The 18,300-nt window shown below is 38.0% G+C and overlaps 1 protein-coding gene across 7 annotated transcripts in view; it reads right to left on the minus strand.

The window, feature by feature from the left end:
- Positions 1 to 18,300, minus strand: part of POMGNT1 (protein O-linked mannose N-acetylglucosaminyltransferase 1 (beta 1,2-)) — a 1,898,302-nt gene that overhangs the window by 35,377 nt on the left and 1,844,625 nt on the right. For all 7 annotated transcript variants that reach the window (XM_044085953.1, XM_044085951.1, XM_044085948.1 and 4 more), the window contains one exon: positions 12,993 to 13,102. In XM_044085953.1, coding sequence (XP_043941888.1) covers positions 12,993 to 13,102 — 110 coding nt within the window. The remainder of the gene's footprint in view (positions 1 to 12,992; positions 13,103 to 18,300) is intronic.

The raw sequence follows: 18,300 nt of genomic DNA on the forward strand, positions 1-18,300 counted from the left end.
TGGCGAACTGGCGACTGGCTTAGGAGAACCGTTGTCGGCAGTTTTGGACCTCAACAGCCTGTCTCTGTCTTTTTCTTTGCATTTTTACAGTATTCCGGTAGTCGGATGGCTAACTGACATCATTTCTGGATAATTAAACCAAGAACCAAAATATTTAGAAGCAAAAATGTACCGACGAAGGACAGTGTGTTGATTAAATAAAGCAAAAAACCAACAGCAAGGTATGTCATGGTCAGGGCCTAGGCAAGGAATACAGTACAAATGAAAATCCTTATGAGGTATTTGCTTCCCACAAATAATACAATTATTAACTTTTACTGACATCGGTAAGGAGCAAGAAAAGTTGCTAACGGGTACTTAGCTTTTAGTTGAAGACTTCGGTTCTGAAACTCGAAAACGAAAATTTCAGGAGTCGGCTGACCGGCACTTGCAAACTGCTTCTGCTACGGGTACCACACGGCAAGAAAGACAGATGTAATGGCGTCGGCTGCATGTTTTATACCCCTGATGCCCTTACGTCATGGAAGAAGGGACAGCAACCGACGCAGGACCAAAGACTTTGTTAATCAGGCCGACTGAGGGCAACTGGCAGCAGATTACCCAAATGTGCAACAGTGAAACAAGAAGAACATCATTACACGTAGTAGTGAGAAAAGAAAAAAAGTTAATGAATATTTATTTGTTGACATTTGATTACTGGGAAAGTCTGACAGGGTACGAGTCCATTTTCAGCAGAGGCCCTGGGAGAAAAGTTCCAAAATATTTCAAAACATTTTATAAACAATGATTTTACAGCCTTTAAAAATAATAAAAAACAACTACAGTTTAAATAATTATACCAAATTAGGCATTATATGAAAATATTGGCCAATAACAGATACAAGTTACACGACAATAATTTAATAGTTAGAGAAATTTTAGTCAGTTTATAGAGAAATTAAAGGTAAGTCAATATAATACAAACATGAACTGCAATACAAAGTGAAAAAAGGCAGGCTTATGGTATACTTAGAGAGAAAGCCAGGGGAGTGAATCTGATAGAAGTACAGAAGTGACTGAAGAAGAGAAATTGTCAACATTTAGGGATATAGTTTATCCTGGTACTGAGCAAAAGCAGTGCCAGATTTTGGTTAAGAAGTCTTTCAGAATGGTTTTGAAGGATGGGAGGGAGGATATTGATCTGATGGATAAAGATAAGGAGTTCCAGGCCTTCACAATATGGTACGAGTACAGACAATGCCCAGAAGATCTGATAGGTTTGTGGACAGACAGGAGATCTTGGTCACTGGATCATAATGACATCTGGGTCACAGTTTTGTAGAATGTTATTTAGTGGTGGAGAAACCGATACATTCTGGATAATTTTATGTGTGGCAAGAAGCTGTGTCTATGCTAGTTGATGGGTTATTTCTAAACAATTTAGGCTTTTTAGTGCTATACATTGGTGGGTTCTGAAAGGGGTACTGGCTGCAAATTTAGCAACTTTGTAATAGCATTGTTCACATTTTGATTTTTGTGATACCTGAAGGTTAGTAAAGATGGAAGCACCATAAAGAAGTGTGGGGAGGAGATAAGTAGTGGCAAGAGTAGCTTTAGTTGCATCAGTGAGAATGTTTTTGGCCCTATAAAGCATCCCTAAATTTTTGATGAGTTTTTCTTATGCAAGTTTGCACATGCAGGTCAAATTTAAGATTATCATCCACCATCATCCCTAATAATTGGCCATGAGGAGTGACTTAAATAGTTGCATTATCAAGAGAGAGGACTTACATTTTTTTTTCAAGGGAGAGGGTTTTGGGGAAAACAGCAGTAGGACTTTTTTGTGGCTGAGCATGAGTTGTGAGTTACAAAGCCACATTTCAGTTGCTGTTAAAGCTTCTGGAGGAATTTTTTGGAGATGCGCCGTGTCACATGTGCAAATGAGTGCAGACTCATCTGCCTACCATATTATGGAAGTCTGCGGTTGTGTGGAAGGTGCTGATGAGAATGTTAAAGAGGAGGGGACCACAGGTACACTGTCGGCATCTGGGAGGTATACAGTGCAATTTTACTGACATATACCTACTGAATAGATGTAGCTTTTGAATCATTGAACTGTGGGCTGTGAAAAACCTAGTGAGGACATCTGAAGTAAAATTTTGCTGTGACAAACTGTGTCAAGGCTTTAGACAAGTCTAGAAATAAGGAATAGACTAGGTTGCCATTATCTATAACTTTGACAGTCTATACAGGTTAAAAGTGCAGTGTTAGTACTATGGGAGGGACAGACGCCATGTTGTGTGTGGGGGATAAGCATTCTTCCTGCAAGAGACAGTTTAGCAATTGTTTCTGTATACAATTTAAGTATTTTGGGGAAGGGGGTAAGATTGCTATAGGTCTAAACTAAGTAATGTCTGTTGAATTTCCTTCTTTGTGCAGAGGGATAATGTGTGACTATTTCCAGAGACAGGGAATGAGGGATTCTTGGATTGACCAAATTATAAAGGATTGAGACAGGGTAGGAAATGCTATTGTCTACTATTTTAAGTTATTTTCTTGGAAGGTCATCAGCTGAAGTAGAGCATGGTTTGAGTTTAAATGTAGTTTTATTATAGGATGTGGGCATTGGTTTGAAGGTGAAAGTGGATGTGGTGATATGTGACTACTGGGCATGGTTAAGATTACATGTTGGGGAAATCCTCTGTTACATATGACATACTATCTATGAAGTAAGAGTTGAATTGCATTGCAGTTTTGAGTGATGAGTTATAGGGAGAGGGTTTAGGAATGATTTATGACTGGGATGCAAGAATTGCTTTAATGTCTGTCCAGAATTTTTTAGGGTTGTGATTACTATTCAGCACAACTCAAGAAATTCCAAATAATACACGAAAAACCACCAAGAGAGCAGGAACTAAATGCACACAGGTTTATTCTGGTACCTCGGCTTCCACAGCCTTCAATGGAATAACCCTTTCCAAAACACATGCATCATTTTATACAAATTTTCTTAAATTCACTTAATTAATTAATTGGATAATCATACATTATGAACAGAATTAAAGGGGCCATAGGAAAAAATTTCTAAGACACAAACAGTAAAAGATATTTTTAAATATATTAAAGTATTGTAAAAAAATGCAAAAAGCAATAAAATATACAATAAAATATACAATACAAAAATTAATTTTTTCTAATACTGCATAATAGTCAAGTTATTTTCTAAATTTAAACCTTTAGGTTTCAAAGTGCCAAAGTTAAGAATGAACATACTTTCCAATTTTAGCAGCTTACATAGAAAATTTCCAGCATTATAACTGTCAGGTCTAGCCAAAGCACAGAAAAAGAAAGAATCCAAGTTTCCATTGTGTGATGTATTAAAATGTTCAGAAACTGGATTTTCAATTCTGCCATTTCTAACATCACCCATGTGTTCCATAATTCTCAACTTTAACTGGCGTTTAGTTTGTCCTATGTAGTATTTAGGTGGAGTACATCCACAGCCCACTATATAAACCACCCCACAAGATCTGCAATTAAACATATCCTGAGCTTGATATTTTATGCCATTAATACAACTTCCTGTCAAATTCATAACCTTAGAGCAAACTCTACATTTTCCACATTTGAACATGCCTTTAGTTGATGGAAAAACATTTGACATATTTGATCTGATATTTGATTTAAATTTTAACTTTTCTTTTAAATTTGCATATCTACCATATGAAAAACATACTCTATTTGGAAATAAATGACCAATTTCGTGATTATGACAAACAATAGGCCAAAGAAAATCTACTATTTCCTTAAGAGTAGGAGAAAAGGAAGAATACTTATTCACTAGAAAGATTCTGTTCTCTTTATTATTCAAAACAGAATTATTCTCTCTAGGATCATGGAATTTATCTGTCTTCCTAGTAAATGAATCAAAATTTAATAATCTATCACTACTATTCTTTATGGAGAGCTCAGAGTAACCTCTTTCCAGGAGCCTATTTGTAACCTTCTCAAATTCAAAGTTTAGCAACTTAGTCTCAGAGGTATGCTCCAAAATCCGTTTAAACTCACCATAAGGTAGTGCTTCAATCAAATGCCTTGGATGCTCACTAGTGGCACGTAAGAAATTGTTGGTTGCCGTAGCCTTCCTGTATGGTCTATATTGTACTCTATTATTAGAATCCACATATAACAAGATATCTAAAAACTGAATAGTATTTTTATTCAGAATATAAGTGAATTCAAGACCAAATCTATTCCCATGTAAACTGGCAATAAAGCCTTCAAATTCAACAGTACTGCCAGTACATACAAAAATCAAATCATCAATATATCCATAATAGAGTACAACATTATTCCGAAAGAATTCCAACCTATACAGAAAGGTAGTCTCAAAAAAAGACATAAACAATATCGCATAACTAGGAGCAAAATTTGCACCCATTGCGGTGCCTTCTTTTTGCAGAAATATCTTATCTTCACAACAGAAATAATTATGTGTTAATGCAAACTCCAACAAAGAAATAATAAAAGAGGTGCGTGGGCCCTCCCCCAATATACTACATATGGCCTCCAACCCCCATCTTGTCTTGATACTAGTATAAAGTGCCTTTACATCCACCGTGGCCCAGTAAAATTTACTATCCCATTGCATGTTCTTAACCTTAATACAAAGGTCATTTGTATTCCTAATATGTGAAGAAACATGAACCAATTCTTTCTTAAGAATGCTATCCAATAATATACCAATGTGTTCAAGAAAGCAACCGCAACAAGAAACTATAGGGCGGCCAGGAGGATCTGCAAGATTTTTGTGTATCTTTGGTAGGGCATAGAAGCTGGGATCCTTAGGATTAGTAATATAAAGTTTTGAAACATCTTTACTAGTAAGGAAACCCAGTCTCTCGCCCCTCTCCAGTAACTCTAATAGGGCTCTATTATATTCTATGACAGGATTATTTGGCAACTCGACATAGACCATTTCATTTGATAATAAATCAAACACCATCTTCAAATAGTGTGCCCTGTCCATAATTACCCAATTCCCTCCCTTATCTGCTTGACAAAAAGCAAATGTGTCACAAACAGCTTGCATATCTTTTAAAGCTTTCCATTCATTTTTGGTGAGGTTATAAGAAAAATATTTTTTCATAAAATTTCCATACTCAGCTTCTACTTTACAAAGTAACACATTCTCAAAAGCTTTCAAAATAGCAGGATTTTTAGGTGGCAAAAAAGAACTGTGACCTGGCAAACTGGGAACTTCAAGTTTACCATAGCCTGTCACAAAACACCCAGTCACAACATTACATGGATCAAATTCAGATTCTACCACGGCCCCCTCATCTAAAACAGAAGTTTCATAATCATATATGGAAAGATTTAGCAGAGAATCGAAAGAACTTGACAAAACATCCGAAGAAATGCAAGTTTCATTAGCAATATTAATTTCTAAATCATTCAGAGAGCTTAATGTATTATCAAGTTGTCGTTTCTTACTTTCAAAAAAAGTTTTCAAATACAATTTTCTACAGAAACGCTTAATGTCAATTAACAAATCTGAAAGAGCTGGTATCTTAGTGGGCACAAACTTGCTACCTTTCAATAGTACCTGCTCCATATCAGAAGTGACTTCAAAGTCACTTAAATTCACAATGTGCTTCTGTTCATTAATGTATGAAACATTTGAAAAAACAAACTGTCCCAACCTCAAAGTCTCTCTAGAAACAGCAGAAACTTGCTCCTGTTCAACGTCGCCTGTTCCGACCCTTGCTTCTGGATTTTCGCTTACTACCCTGGCGAAAATTCCAATTCACCTGTTCTTCCGTCTCCGACTGGCCACTGATGTCTTCAGCATTATCCACTCTTTCAAATGAAACACTCTTCCTGCTAGTGCCCGTATCAGAAGATGAGACAGAGGAATCTCTAGTGAGTCTAGGAACTCCCTCAGTTCTTCCGGTTCCGGATGTACCATTTTTGCGTTTACACTGCCACAAATATACAGTGTTCTTGCTGAAGTCATTAATGTCCCTATTCAACTTGTTCTTTCTGGAAATAATTTCATTTTCAAATTTACTAGTCTCTACATTAATGGCTTTCATTGTAACACGGAAAACTTCACTAGAGATTTCAGTTAGCAAACTTTCCTCCACCTCTGCAATTTTAAGTTGAACTATTCCCAGATTCTTTCGGTTACGCTTAATGAGTATCTTAAGCCAACTTAAAGAACACTGTAATGAGGCAACCTTCCATTCCTCAAGAAAATCAGTCTCATCGTCATTAAATTTAAATGCAGGTAGTTTGTCTACCCGAAGTCCCCTGGGTGTAATCGACAAACTAACATATTTCTCTAGCAGGCGAGTGTCGTAAAATAAAGAGGTTTCTTTGAACCTTAGCTTTTTAAGTTCATCAAACCTCTTGTCACGATCAGTGCATGCTGAAACTGCCCATGGATCGGACGCCGCCAGTTTATAATCTCTTTCCTTACACAAATCAGCAAAACGGAAGCCTTCATCACCACGAGCTGAATTTGCCATTGATACATAAAATAACATAAAACAGAACCTGCTCTCCCCAACAGAATCAGCACAACTCAAGAAATTCCAAATAATACACAAAAAACCACCAAGAGAGCAGGAACTAAATGCACACAGGTTTATTCTGGTACCTCGGCTTCCACAGCCTTCAAAGGAATAACCCTTTCCAAAACACATGCATCATTTTATACAAATTTTCTTAAATTCACTTAATTAATTGATTGGATAATCATACATTATGAACAGAATTAAAGGGGCCATAGGAGAAAATTTCTAAGACTGCTAGAGAAATATGTTAGTTTGTGGCAGCGTAAACGCAAAAATGGTACATCCGGAACCGGAAGAACTGAGGGAGTTCCTAGACTCACTAGAGATTCCTCTGTCTCATCTTCTGATACGGGCACTAGCAGGAAGAGTGTTTCATTTGAAAGAGTGGATAATGCTGAAGACATCAGTGGCCAGTCGGAGACGGAAGAACAGGTGAATTGGAATTTTCGCCAGGGTAGTAAGCGAAAATCCAGAAGCAAGGGTCGGAACAGGCGACGTTGAACAGGAGCAAGTTTCTGCTGTTTCTAGAGAGACTTTGAGGTTGGGACAGTTTGTTTTTTCAAATGTTTCATACATTAATGAACAGAAGCACATTGTGAATTTAAGTGACTTTGAAGTCACTTTTGATATGGAGCAGGTACTATTGAAAGGTAGCAAGTTTGTGCCCACTAAGATACCAGCTCTTTCAGATTTGTTAATTGACATTAAGCGTTTCTGTAGAAAATTGTATTTGAAAACTTTTTTTGAAAGTAAGAAACGACAACTTGATAATACATTAAGCTCTCTGAATGATTTAGAAATTAATATTGCTAATGAAACTTGCATTTCTTCGGATGTTTTGTCAAGTTCTTTCGATTCTCTGCTAAATCTTTCCATATATGATTATGAAACTTCTGTTTTAGATGAGGGGGCCGTGGAAGAATCTGAATTTGATCCATGTAATGTTGAGACTGGGCGTTTTGTGACAGGCTATGGTAAACTTGAAGTTCCCAGTTTGCCAGGTCACAGTTCTTTTTTGCCACCTAAAAATCCTGCTATTTTGAAAGCTTTTGAGAATGTGTTACTTTGTAAAGTAGAAGCTGAGTATGGAAATTTTATGAAAAAATATTTTTCTTATAACCTCACCAAAAATGAATGGAAAGCTTTAAAAGATATGCAAGCTGTTTGTGACACATTTGCTTTTTGTCAAGCAGATAAGGGAGGGAATTGGGTAATTATGGACAGGGCACACTATTTGAAGATGGTGTTTGATTTATTATCAAATGAAATGGTCTATGTCGAGTTGCCAAATAATCCTGTCATAGAATATAATAGAGCCCTATTAGAGTTACTGGAGAGGGGCGAGAGACTGGGTTTCCTTACTAGTAAAGATGTTTCAAAACTTTATATTACTAATCCTAAGGATCCCAGCTTCTATGCCCTACCGAAGATACACAAAAATCTTGCAGATCCTCCTGGCCGCCCTATAGTTTCCTGTTGCGGTTGCTTTCTTGAACACATTGGTATATTATTGGATAGCATTCTTAAGAAAGAATTGGTTCATGTTTCTTCACATATTAGGAATACAAACGACCTTTGTATTAAGGTTAAGAACATGCAATGGGATAGTAAATTTTACTGGGCCACGGTGGATGTAAAGGCACTTTATACTAGTATCAAGACAAGATGGGGGTTGGAGGCCATATGTAGTATATTGGGGGAGGGCCCACGCACCTCTTTTATTATTTCTTTGTTAGAGTTTGCATTAACACATAATTATTTCTGTTGTGAAGATAAGATATTTCTGCAAAAAGAAGGCACCGCAATGGGTGCAAATTTTGCTCCTAGTTATGCGATATTGTTTATGTCTTTTTTTGAGACTACCTTTCTGTATAGGTTGGAATTCTTTCGGAATAATGTTGTACTCTATTATAGATATATTGATGATTTGATTTTTGTATGTACTGGCAGTACTGTTGAATTTGAAGGCTTTATTGCCAGTTTACATGGGAATAGAGTTGGTCTTGAATTCACTTATATTCTGAATAAAAATACTATTCAGTTTTTAGATATCTTGTTATATGTGGATTCTAATAATAGAGTACAATATAGACCATACAGGAAGGCTACGGCAACCAACAATTTCTTACATGCCACTAGTGAGCATCCAAGGCATTTGATTGAAGCACTACCTTATGGTGAGTTTAAACGGATTTTGGAGCATACCTCTGAGACTAAGTTGCTAAACTTTGAATTTGAGAAGGTTACAAATAGGCTCCTGGAAAGAGGTTACTCTGAGCTCTCCATAAAGAATAGTAGTGATAGATTATTAAATTTTGATTCATTTACTAGGAAGACAGATAAATTCCATGATCCTAGAGGGAATAATTCTGTTTTGAATAATAAAGAGAACAGAATCTTTCTAGTGAATAAGTATTCTTCCTTTTCTCCTACTCTTAAGGAAATAGTAGATTTTCTTTGGCCTATTGTTTGTCATAATCACGAAATTGGTCATTTATTTCCAAATAGAGTATGTTTTTCATATGGTAGATATGCAAATTTAAAAGAAAAGTTAAAATTTAAATCAAATATCAGATCAAATATGTCAAATGTTTTTCCATCAACTAAAGGCATGTTCAAATGTGGAAAATGTAGAGTTTGCTCTAAGGTTATGAATTTGACAGGAAGTTGTATTAATGGCATAAAATATCAAGCTCAGGATATGTTTAATTGCAGATCTTGTGGGGTGGTTTATATAGTGGGCTGTGGATGTACTCCACCTAAATACTACATAGGACAAACTAAACGCCAGTTAAAGTTGAGAATTATGGAACACATGGGTGATGTTAGAAATGGCAGAATTGAAAATCCAGTTTCTGAACATTTTAATACATCACACAATGGAAACTTGGATTCTTTCTTTTTCTGTGCTTTGGCTAGACCTGACAGTTATAATGCTGGAAATTTTCTATGTAAGCTGCTAAAATTGGAAAGTATGTTCATTCTTAACTTTGGCACTTTGAAACCTAAAGGTTTAAATTTAGAAAATAACTTGACTATTATGCAGTATTAGAAAAAAATTATTTTTGTATTGTATATTTTATTGATTTTTGCATTTTTTTACAATACTTTAATATATTTAAAAATATCTTTTACTGTTTGTGTCTTAGAAATTTTCTCCTATGGCCCCTTTAATTCTGTTCATAATGTATGATTATCCAATTAATTAATTAAGTGAATTTAAGAAAATTTGTATAAAATGATGCATGTGTTTTGGAAAGGGTTATTCCTTTGAAGGCTGTGGAAGCCGAGGTACCAGAATAAACCTGTGTGCATTTAGTTCCTGCTCTCTTGGTGGTTTCTCTTGTGTTTACTATTATTCTGAAAGTTATTACAGTATAGTTTTTTGTCTTCATTAATTTGCTTTTTAGTATGATTGTGAAACATTCGGAAGTTTTTGAGATTGTGGTGTTTTATATTTTTGCCATTCTTTCCATGCTTTTTTCTTTTTCCTGCACTAGCATTCTAATCTATATAGCTACCAGAATTCCATTATTTGTTTTCAGTCTCTTCCTTCTAGGAGGTGCAAGGCTACTCAGAAAAGCTGTACTGAGTTAATTTACAGCACAATCTAAGGGGAGGAGTTTTATGAAATTCCAGTTAATAAATGACAGGGTAGCAATGAACATTTCTGGGTTAAACTTGGAAAGGTTGCATGTTGTTTTATAAACATCCTGTTTATGTGGATGTGTGAGTGTCTAGATGGGGAGATGTTCAGTGAGACAGTCAGACATTGTACCTGAAGTAGTGTATTTCCTAGAGTTTGATATCAGGATCTAGTCTAATAGGGACTTTGATGCCTTGCTATAAGGTGTGTGGCTATTAATTAGTCGTGCAAAACCAAATAAGTTCACACTAGGTACAGGGGAGGTAGAGTTCATGTCCAACAAACTGACATTCACATCACCTAGTAGTACTATTTCTTGTGGAATTGTTATGGATATCCAGTGTAGGATATCTTCCAGTACAGCTGTATTGTCACCAGGAGGGATGTAAAGAACAGCACAGCATATTTTTTTTATAACTGTTTAATTTCAGGAAAGAAATAAGAAAGCCTGTTGAACTGAATTTTTTTATTGGTTTCTTGTAAGGGAAATGCGGTAGTTGTTGGGAACTATTAAAGCAATATCACCACCTTTCCTCTTTATTCAGTCATTACAGATATTCCAGCTGGAAGGTGCAAATTCAGAGTCAGTTATGATGGGTTTAAGCCAAGTTTCAGTTACAGTGGGAATATCAGATTTATGGCAGGTAATCTAAGCTTAGCTCAGCAATTTCATTTCTTATGGTTCTAACATTTTTGGCAGCAAAAGTTAGATTACTGTGGTTGGGGGTTGACTGTTGTATGGTTAGAGTAGTGTGTAGAAGAGAATTGTCTTGATGTTTATTGTAGTATGTGGGGCCAGGATTAGGGTAAATGTTTCCTCCTAGAAATATCTTAGGGTATTGGGGAATTACCTTTACTCGTGTTTGGAGAGTATTTTTCCACTTAATTTTGTTTTGGTTTGAGTTGAAATGGAACTAATCTCTCTGTAATTGGAGTAAAGATGAGGGACATCATTAAATAAGTCTGATGCAATGTGTGGAAAGTGTAGGGAGGAAGTATGAATAGGTGGTTGGGATGGAGTTGGAGATATGTTGAGAGCTATTATGGAGTCATGGTAGGATGAGAGATGGCCCAGTAGCAGGAGAAAAATACAGAATAAGCTGAGGAGCAGCATGATTAAGTAAAGGGATCTGTATATTACTGATGGCAGGTACAGGGGAAGTAGGGATCAAGAAAGAAAATGAAGTTACAGGGCAGAAGAATATTTACTGTTGGCAGAATCTGAAAGCTAACAGACGTTAGGTAGGAAAGAAGTATTTTGTATGAAGGAAGAGAGTTAGGTTGTCCTAGTATCTTCTCTGGAATGTAAGGAATGGGGGTGCAGGGTTAAAAGGTTAGCGTATGAGAATGCATTCAAAATAGGAAGAAGTGAGGATTTATTTGGAAAAAGTAGAAAATACAATGTAGAACAGATAGGTGTTGTTAGGGAGGGGGGTCTGACTATTAGTGAATACAGTGCAAAGGGGTATGGGAGGGAGAAAGACAGCTGGGAATGGTGTTAAAAGATTAAATAGAAGTTGGGAATTAGGTAAACAGAAAAAGCAGTGGTTGTACGACAGCAGTAAGATTTTTGAACAAAATAGGGACTAGAATTCACAAATAAAATGTGCATGTAGGAAGTAGTGTAAAGATTACATTAGAAATGATTAAACAATAATAATGAAGCCCAAGTCCAGGTTCTACAACAGATCTGTAGATTTTGGAAGAGGAATGTCCAGGGGCAGTAGTAACAGAAACTGACCAACATCACCCTGCACTGGAAGAGGATTAAAATCCTGAGTGTGAAGCAGATGAACTATCACTGATCTGTGGACTTGGCACTGGAGGAATCGGTCAAAAATGGTGGCAGTCAGCAACTGATGTGAGATCTCTTGTCCTGGGGACTGATGGCAACTTGATATGCTGCCAGAATGACACCAGGGGGAGGTCAGGTGGCACAGCAGTGCAGTGCAAAGTCTAAATATGAGAAGTGCAAGGCAGCATGCTGCAGCAGGACCTGCAGCATGCGCAAAGAACCTGTGTTGTGGGAATTCTAAGCTGCTGAAGGGAAGAATGAACTTAGCAGTAGGCAAACCAACCTTGAAGGCTGCCTGGTTGATGGCCATTCTCAGTTACCAGGGTCACAAAAAAAGGTAATGGTTGGAAGGCAATGTGGAGAATAACACATGCTGAGTACAAATAAAATAAAAAAATGAATTTTACTTTAATCTACTTTCACTGGAGTAGGATAACGTGGCTTCACAATGACTATACACAGCATCAAAGAAAATGAGAAAAAGACCACGATACTTTCTGTATCATAGTGATAATGAAAATAAAATAAAACTACCTATACACTACTGCCAAAAAAATAAGATGGTTAAATTATTAATCGTCTTATCTGCTTTAGATAGAACGTTGGAATAGCTTCAGTTCCAGCGAGTGAGTAAAAGGGAGGCCTGTAAGACTTCACTGTCAACAAGAGACAGCAGCTGCCAATAAAGGAATGCAGACGGATTCCTAGACTTCACAAGGCACAACCAAGTCCATGGACCATAACCACAACTATCACTCACATCAGTCTGTTTCTCAGACATCATTACATTCCCTAAATACATTTAACAATCCAGACAGAGTACTGTTAATATCGCCTCCTGAAACAAATTATGACAGAGCTGCTTAACATAATTTTCTGTTATCCTGATAAGGTATGAAGTCATTTATTCTAGGAGATAATACTTTTTCTTGTATTTTCTAATAAAAGATACTTACAATCAGAAATAAAGCAGTTAAATTGTGTGACTTACGAGTAGGGAGAAAAAGGATAACCAAGGACAAGAATGTGATTCTTTTTGCGAAACAGTCTCCACATTCCCTTATGGTTTCCTCTAACATCCAAGTCCCAGATGTGAAGGCACTAAAAGAAAACAAAACAGTAACGTCAACAAGGAACTAAAACATATGACATGAACAATCGCAGTACTTGTAAGGGCTGCTGAATGACAATACAAGTACCTAGTAATCTCGTTATAAATTAAAGTGACTACTTACCTGTACTCCAAATTAAGCAGTATCAATGTTCCAATAAAAAATGAAGACATGATTAGTTAATTTCTGTAATTTTGCTACATTCAAGACAGGTTTAACTTAATTTCTGATCAAGGCATGCCACTAAGTACCGGAGAAGAATTCTACATTCTCTAGTTGTTGTTGAACTGAACAGATTTTAAAATGATGTTCTGTGTACTCGTTTGAAAAGGGTAAAAGTACAGTTACTTATAATGAATTTGTCTTTGGTTCCTGAAGTTATGAAAACAAACAGCTTTAATGGCCACCTGCTACTGCAAAGAATGGGTATCCATGCATGCTTCAGTGATTAGACTTGAATGGAAATACAATACAGTTGGATGGACGGATAGAGAGGGGTGCTGCAACTCAACAGCAACTGGGAAACCCTTTTTAAATGAAAGGATGCGAATGCTAACCACTGTAGTGCTAATACAACTGACAGATCTTAAAATTACAGTATATTCATAGCCATACTATTTTTTTTTTGCTTAGAGTAGCATGTACATCTTCAGGAAGGGATATAAAGGCTAATTTTACCCCCCAGTATTACTACCAATTATGATAGCCTCTTTCTACCAGATACCCAAAGGAGTCCTCCTTAATATTGAAGTAGAGGATAATGTGGATGTAGCAGGGTGATAAGGGACTGATGTTTAGGACAAGCCTAAGGGGTGAACACCAGAAAAATTAGACTACAAGCAGTTTTAAATAATGGTAAGCTAAGCTAGACTGACCTAGTTTTATGACCATGTGCAGTGTTAACATGAGGTCAGCTTTGTGCTCTGACAGTCTAGCACAGAAAAGCTCAGAACGGACAACTTAATTTTATTAGTGTTTGAAATACCAAACTGTGTAGAAAATCTTACAGCATCTCAACAGCTATGGATAATGCAAGACAGAAAAACAAATAAATTCTTATTAAATAATACCGTAGACTATCCAAAACATACATTTTTACGTGCCTCCTAACACTAGTTTACAAGCCTCATGCTCAAAGGTCAAGACAGACTTCCAAAGGATGGAAGCATCAGTGTCAAAATAATACTTTCAACATATCTCAAGACTTAGCTTAGGAGCAACTAGTAAGCTGCAGCCCTGGCTGAGTGATGTTGACAAATTGCATAGTAAGGTGTGAGTAGCTCTTTCAGGCATGCAGGACCTGTACTGTATACTGCATGATATGTACACTCTGAGACAGTAAATAACGAAAAGTACAGTCCAAAAAAAAAACTACAATCCACTCTGCTACAGGCCCCATGAGGAGCTCAGTGTCTCTCCAACCTAAAACCACTGGAGTACTACCTTTATTATTCTTATAAGAAAAGTGCAGTCCGGGTTTGAACTGTACCTGTTTGAGCCAATATTCATTTTCCCCTGGACAGCACTCTGCTTTGGCTTGTAAGCAGCCCACCACACACACACACACACACACACACACACACACACACACACACACACACACACACACACACACACACACACACACACACACACACACACACACACACACACACACACACACACACACACACACCTTCCACTTTCTCTCTTAATCCCTTCTGTTAGCAAATAGTATCCATAACTGATCAATGCTGTGTGTTTGTTAATTTAAACTGAGACCACAGTCTCCTACTGATACAAGGTTATCCTGTTTTTCCACCTGAGAAATGGTTAAGAAATGACTTACAGTTTCAGAGCAGTCCTTGGTCAATTGTGATTGCTTCTTAAACACAAACTTGTCCCTGCCTTGGCTCATTAGCAGCAGTACAAAGAAAGTACAGTTTTGTACCTACCATAAATGTAGATGTCTGATAGATATGCAACTGCAGTCCTTACATATGGATTGTCCTGCCTCAGGCAGCCCTTCGGTCGGCCGGATTCCAAAGTCTGGGTCCGGCGTCGGCTGATGTCGCCTCCTCCCCGACGTCAGAGCGGCTGGGGTATAAAGGCATCCGCTGACGTCATCTTCTTCAGTGTTTCTTGCCCCAGATGCCAGGTGCCCTCAAAGGAAGGCTAAATTTTGTGAATGGATAAGCAAAAATTTCAAGACATGCACAACAGTAATAAACAGATACACCATAACAGAAATCCCCAGCTAAATAGGAGAGGGGGAAGGACCCTAGGGAACAAACAGAGGGGTAGGAGGGAGGGAAAACCTGACTGCCGTTGCATATCTATCGGACATCTACATTTATGGTAGGTACAAAACTGTACTATGTCCTGCAAGAATGCAACTGCAGTCCTTACATATGGGTTGAATACCATAGCCAAGCTGGGGGTGGTAGGATCTAAACAAGGGATGGTGTAGCTAAAAGACCCTGCAGGACTGCAGAAGCAAAGCCTGCTCGGGATCTGGAGTATAAAGGCAGGTTGTAGTGTTTGGTAAATGTATGCACGGAGCTCCATGTAGCAGCCTCTAGAATGTCCTTTGTAGCCACTCCTCTTAGAAAGGCTGTGGATGTTGCTATAGCTCTGGTCGAGTGTGGTCTTATATTGTCTGGCACACTCTTTCCATGGAAGGAGTAACAGAATCTGATGCAGTGTCCAATCCATTTTGAAATTGTTTGTTTGGAGACTGCCTTTCCTTGCACTCCGGCAGCATAGGCTACAAATAGTTGGTCAGACTTCCTGGTGGTCTTTGTTCTGTCCAAGTAGTAGCGTAATTGTCTGTGTATGTCTAAAGTATGCAGCAGCTTTTCCCCTTTATTTTGAGGTTTGGGAAAGAAGGTAGGCAGGTGAATTGCTTGATTTAGAGACACCCTGAATATCACCTTTGGCATGAATGAAGGATTGGTCCTTAGAGAAACTCTGTCCTGATGGAAAATGAGAAAGGGAGGTACTGCCATGAGGGCCTGTATCTCCGAGACTCTTCTTGCTGAGGTAACTGCCAACAGGAAGGCTGATTTCCAGGAGAGAAATTGCATTTCTGAAGTTGCTGCTCGTTCAAAAGGAGGAAGAGTTAATTTTTTCCAAGACGTAGTTGAGGTCCCATGCAGGAACTGGTAGTTTTCTGGGAGGCTTGATATTCTTTATCCCTCTTAGGAACTGTCTTAGCAAGGGATGCGAAAACACAGGTGGATCACAGTTGAAGTTTTCTGAGATTACTGTATTTTAATGGATGAATATGAGAGGCCCTTATGAAACATTTCTGCCAAGTATTCTAATATCTGAGGTATGCTCATCACTGATGCATCCTGTCCCTTTTTGGCATTCCAGATGATGAATCTCTTCCATTTGGCCGCGTAGGTTTTTCTGGTGGAAGGTCTGCGTGCTTCCAGCAAGATTTCCTGAACCTTTTCGGAGAGGGTGCCATGGGACAAAGTCATGGAACCCTCCAAGCTGCCAGTTGTAATGTTTGCAGGTTTTGAAGAACAGTCCTGTAATTGTGTTGAGTTAGGAGCAGAGGCCATTGGGGCAAGGGCCACGGTTTGGAGTCAGTTATGCTCATTAGCAAGGGATACCAATGCTGCCTTGGCCAGACTGGAGCTATCAGTATTCCTTTTGGTTGCTCTGCTTTGATCTTCAGTAACACCTTGGCCATTAATGGTAGAGGAGGGAATGCATAGATTTTCAGGGCATTCCAGCTGAAGGAGAGGGCATCCGTTCTCCAGGCTAGAGGATGGTGAGTCCTTGAGCAGAACTTGTCCAGGTGGTGATTTAGATGAGAAGCAAATAGATCTATGTTTGGTCTTCCCCATGCAGTTGTTATTTTTGAGAAAATGTGTGGATGCAGCATCCATTCGTGTGGATCTATGAAATTTCTGCTCAACCTGTCCTCCAGTACATTGTCCTTGGCCCGGAACAAACTGGGATTGCAAATGGATGTTCAGTTTCAGGGATTTTTCCCAAAGAGCCATTGTTAGTCTGCAGAGGGGATATGAGTGAGCAACTCCTTGTTTGTTTATATACCACATGACAGTGGTGTTGTCTGTCCTTATTAGCAGATGGCCTTGTTGAAGAGATTTTCCAAAGGCTTCTATGGCATGCATCACTGCCAGCATCTCTTTTTGATTTATGTGCAGAGGCATTTCCTTGGGAGTCCATTGGCCTTGAATGCATCTGTCCTCCATGTGCGCCCCCATCCATGATCTGAGGCGTCTGTTGTAATGGTTTGACTTGCTTGAACTTTGTTGAAGGACATGCCTTGGTTTAACTGGCTTGCTTGAGCCCACCACAAAAGTTCCCTTTGCAGGCATGGAATGAGTGGTATTACGTCTTCCAGGTTGTGGCTGTGTTGAGACCATAAGCTTTTTAGATACCATTGTAGCTTCCTCATGTGTAGTCTTGCCAGGGGGATCAGAAGGATGCAAGATGCCATGAAACCCAGGGCCTGCAGGATCTTCCTTGCGGTCAGCTGGGTATGTTTTGCTAGGCTTTTGAAGTAATCTGGTAAATGCTGTTGTTTCTCCTCTGTGAGGAAAGCCATTTGTGATTGTGTGTCCAATTTTGCTCCTAGAAAAATAATCTTTTGGGATGGTAATAGCCTTGATTTTTGAATGTTGACTGTGTATCCCAAAGCATTAATAAAAATTTAAACACTGTAATATATATGCATCTAATTTGTTAAGTATCAGCAATTGTATGTATTAATATATATATTTTTTAATGACATGTTTCATAATGATGCATGTTTTATTAATGCATATGTTTTGGTATTTTAGAATGTATTTTAATGTGGGTTGATATAGCTTTAAGGAGCATTTCCAAGTTTCGCGCCTTTTTGTATATTTAAAACATTGAATACTGTTGATTTATTTGTATTAAGGTCTGAAGAAGCTACTCAGCGAAAGCGCTAACCTATCTGTATTGCAATAAATTTCCTTTTTTACCACTGAACTGCATTGGATTATATTGCACTTTATGGACTTTGAGCTATTTGGTCTATGGGACTTTATATCAGCGTTTTATACCCCTTCATTGTTTTGCTCTTTTGTTTTTTATCTATTTACTTGATTTTTGCTGTTAACATCAGAGAATTAACTCCGAGCGGATATCTTCGTTATTTGCTCACACCCTTGTTCTCCTCTCCCCCTTCCCTGTTTATTA

This window comes from Protopterus annectens, chromosome 10.part0 (genome assembly GCF_019279795.1).
Source record: "Protopterus annectens isolate FY-2018-M chromosome 10.part0, PAN1.0, whole genome shotgun sequence".
Lineage (NCBI taxonomy): Eukaryota > Metazoa > Chordata > Ceratodontiformes > Protopteridae > Protopterus > Protopterus annectens.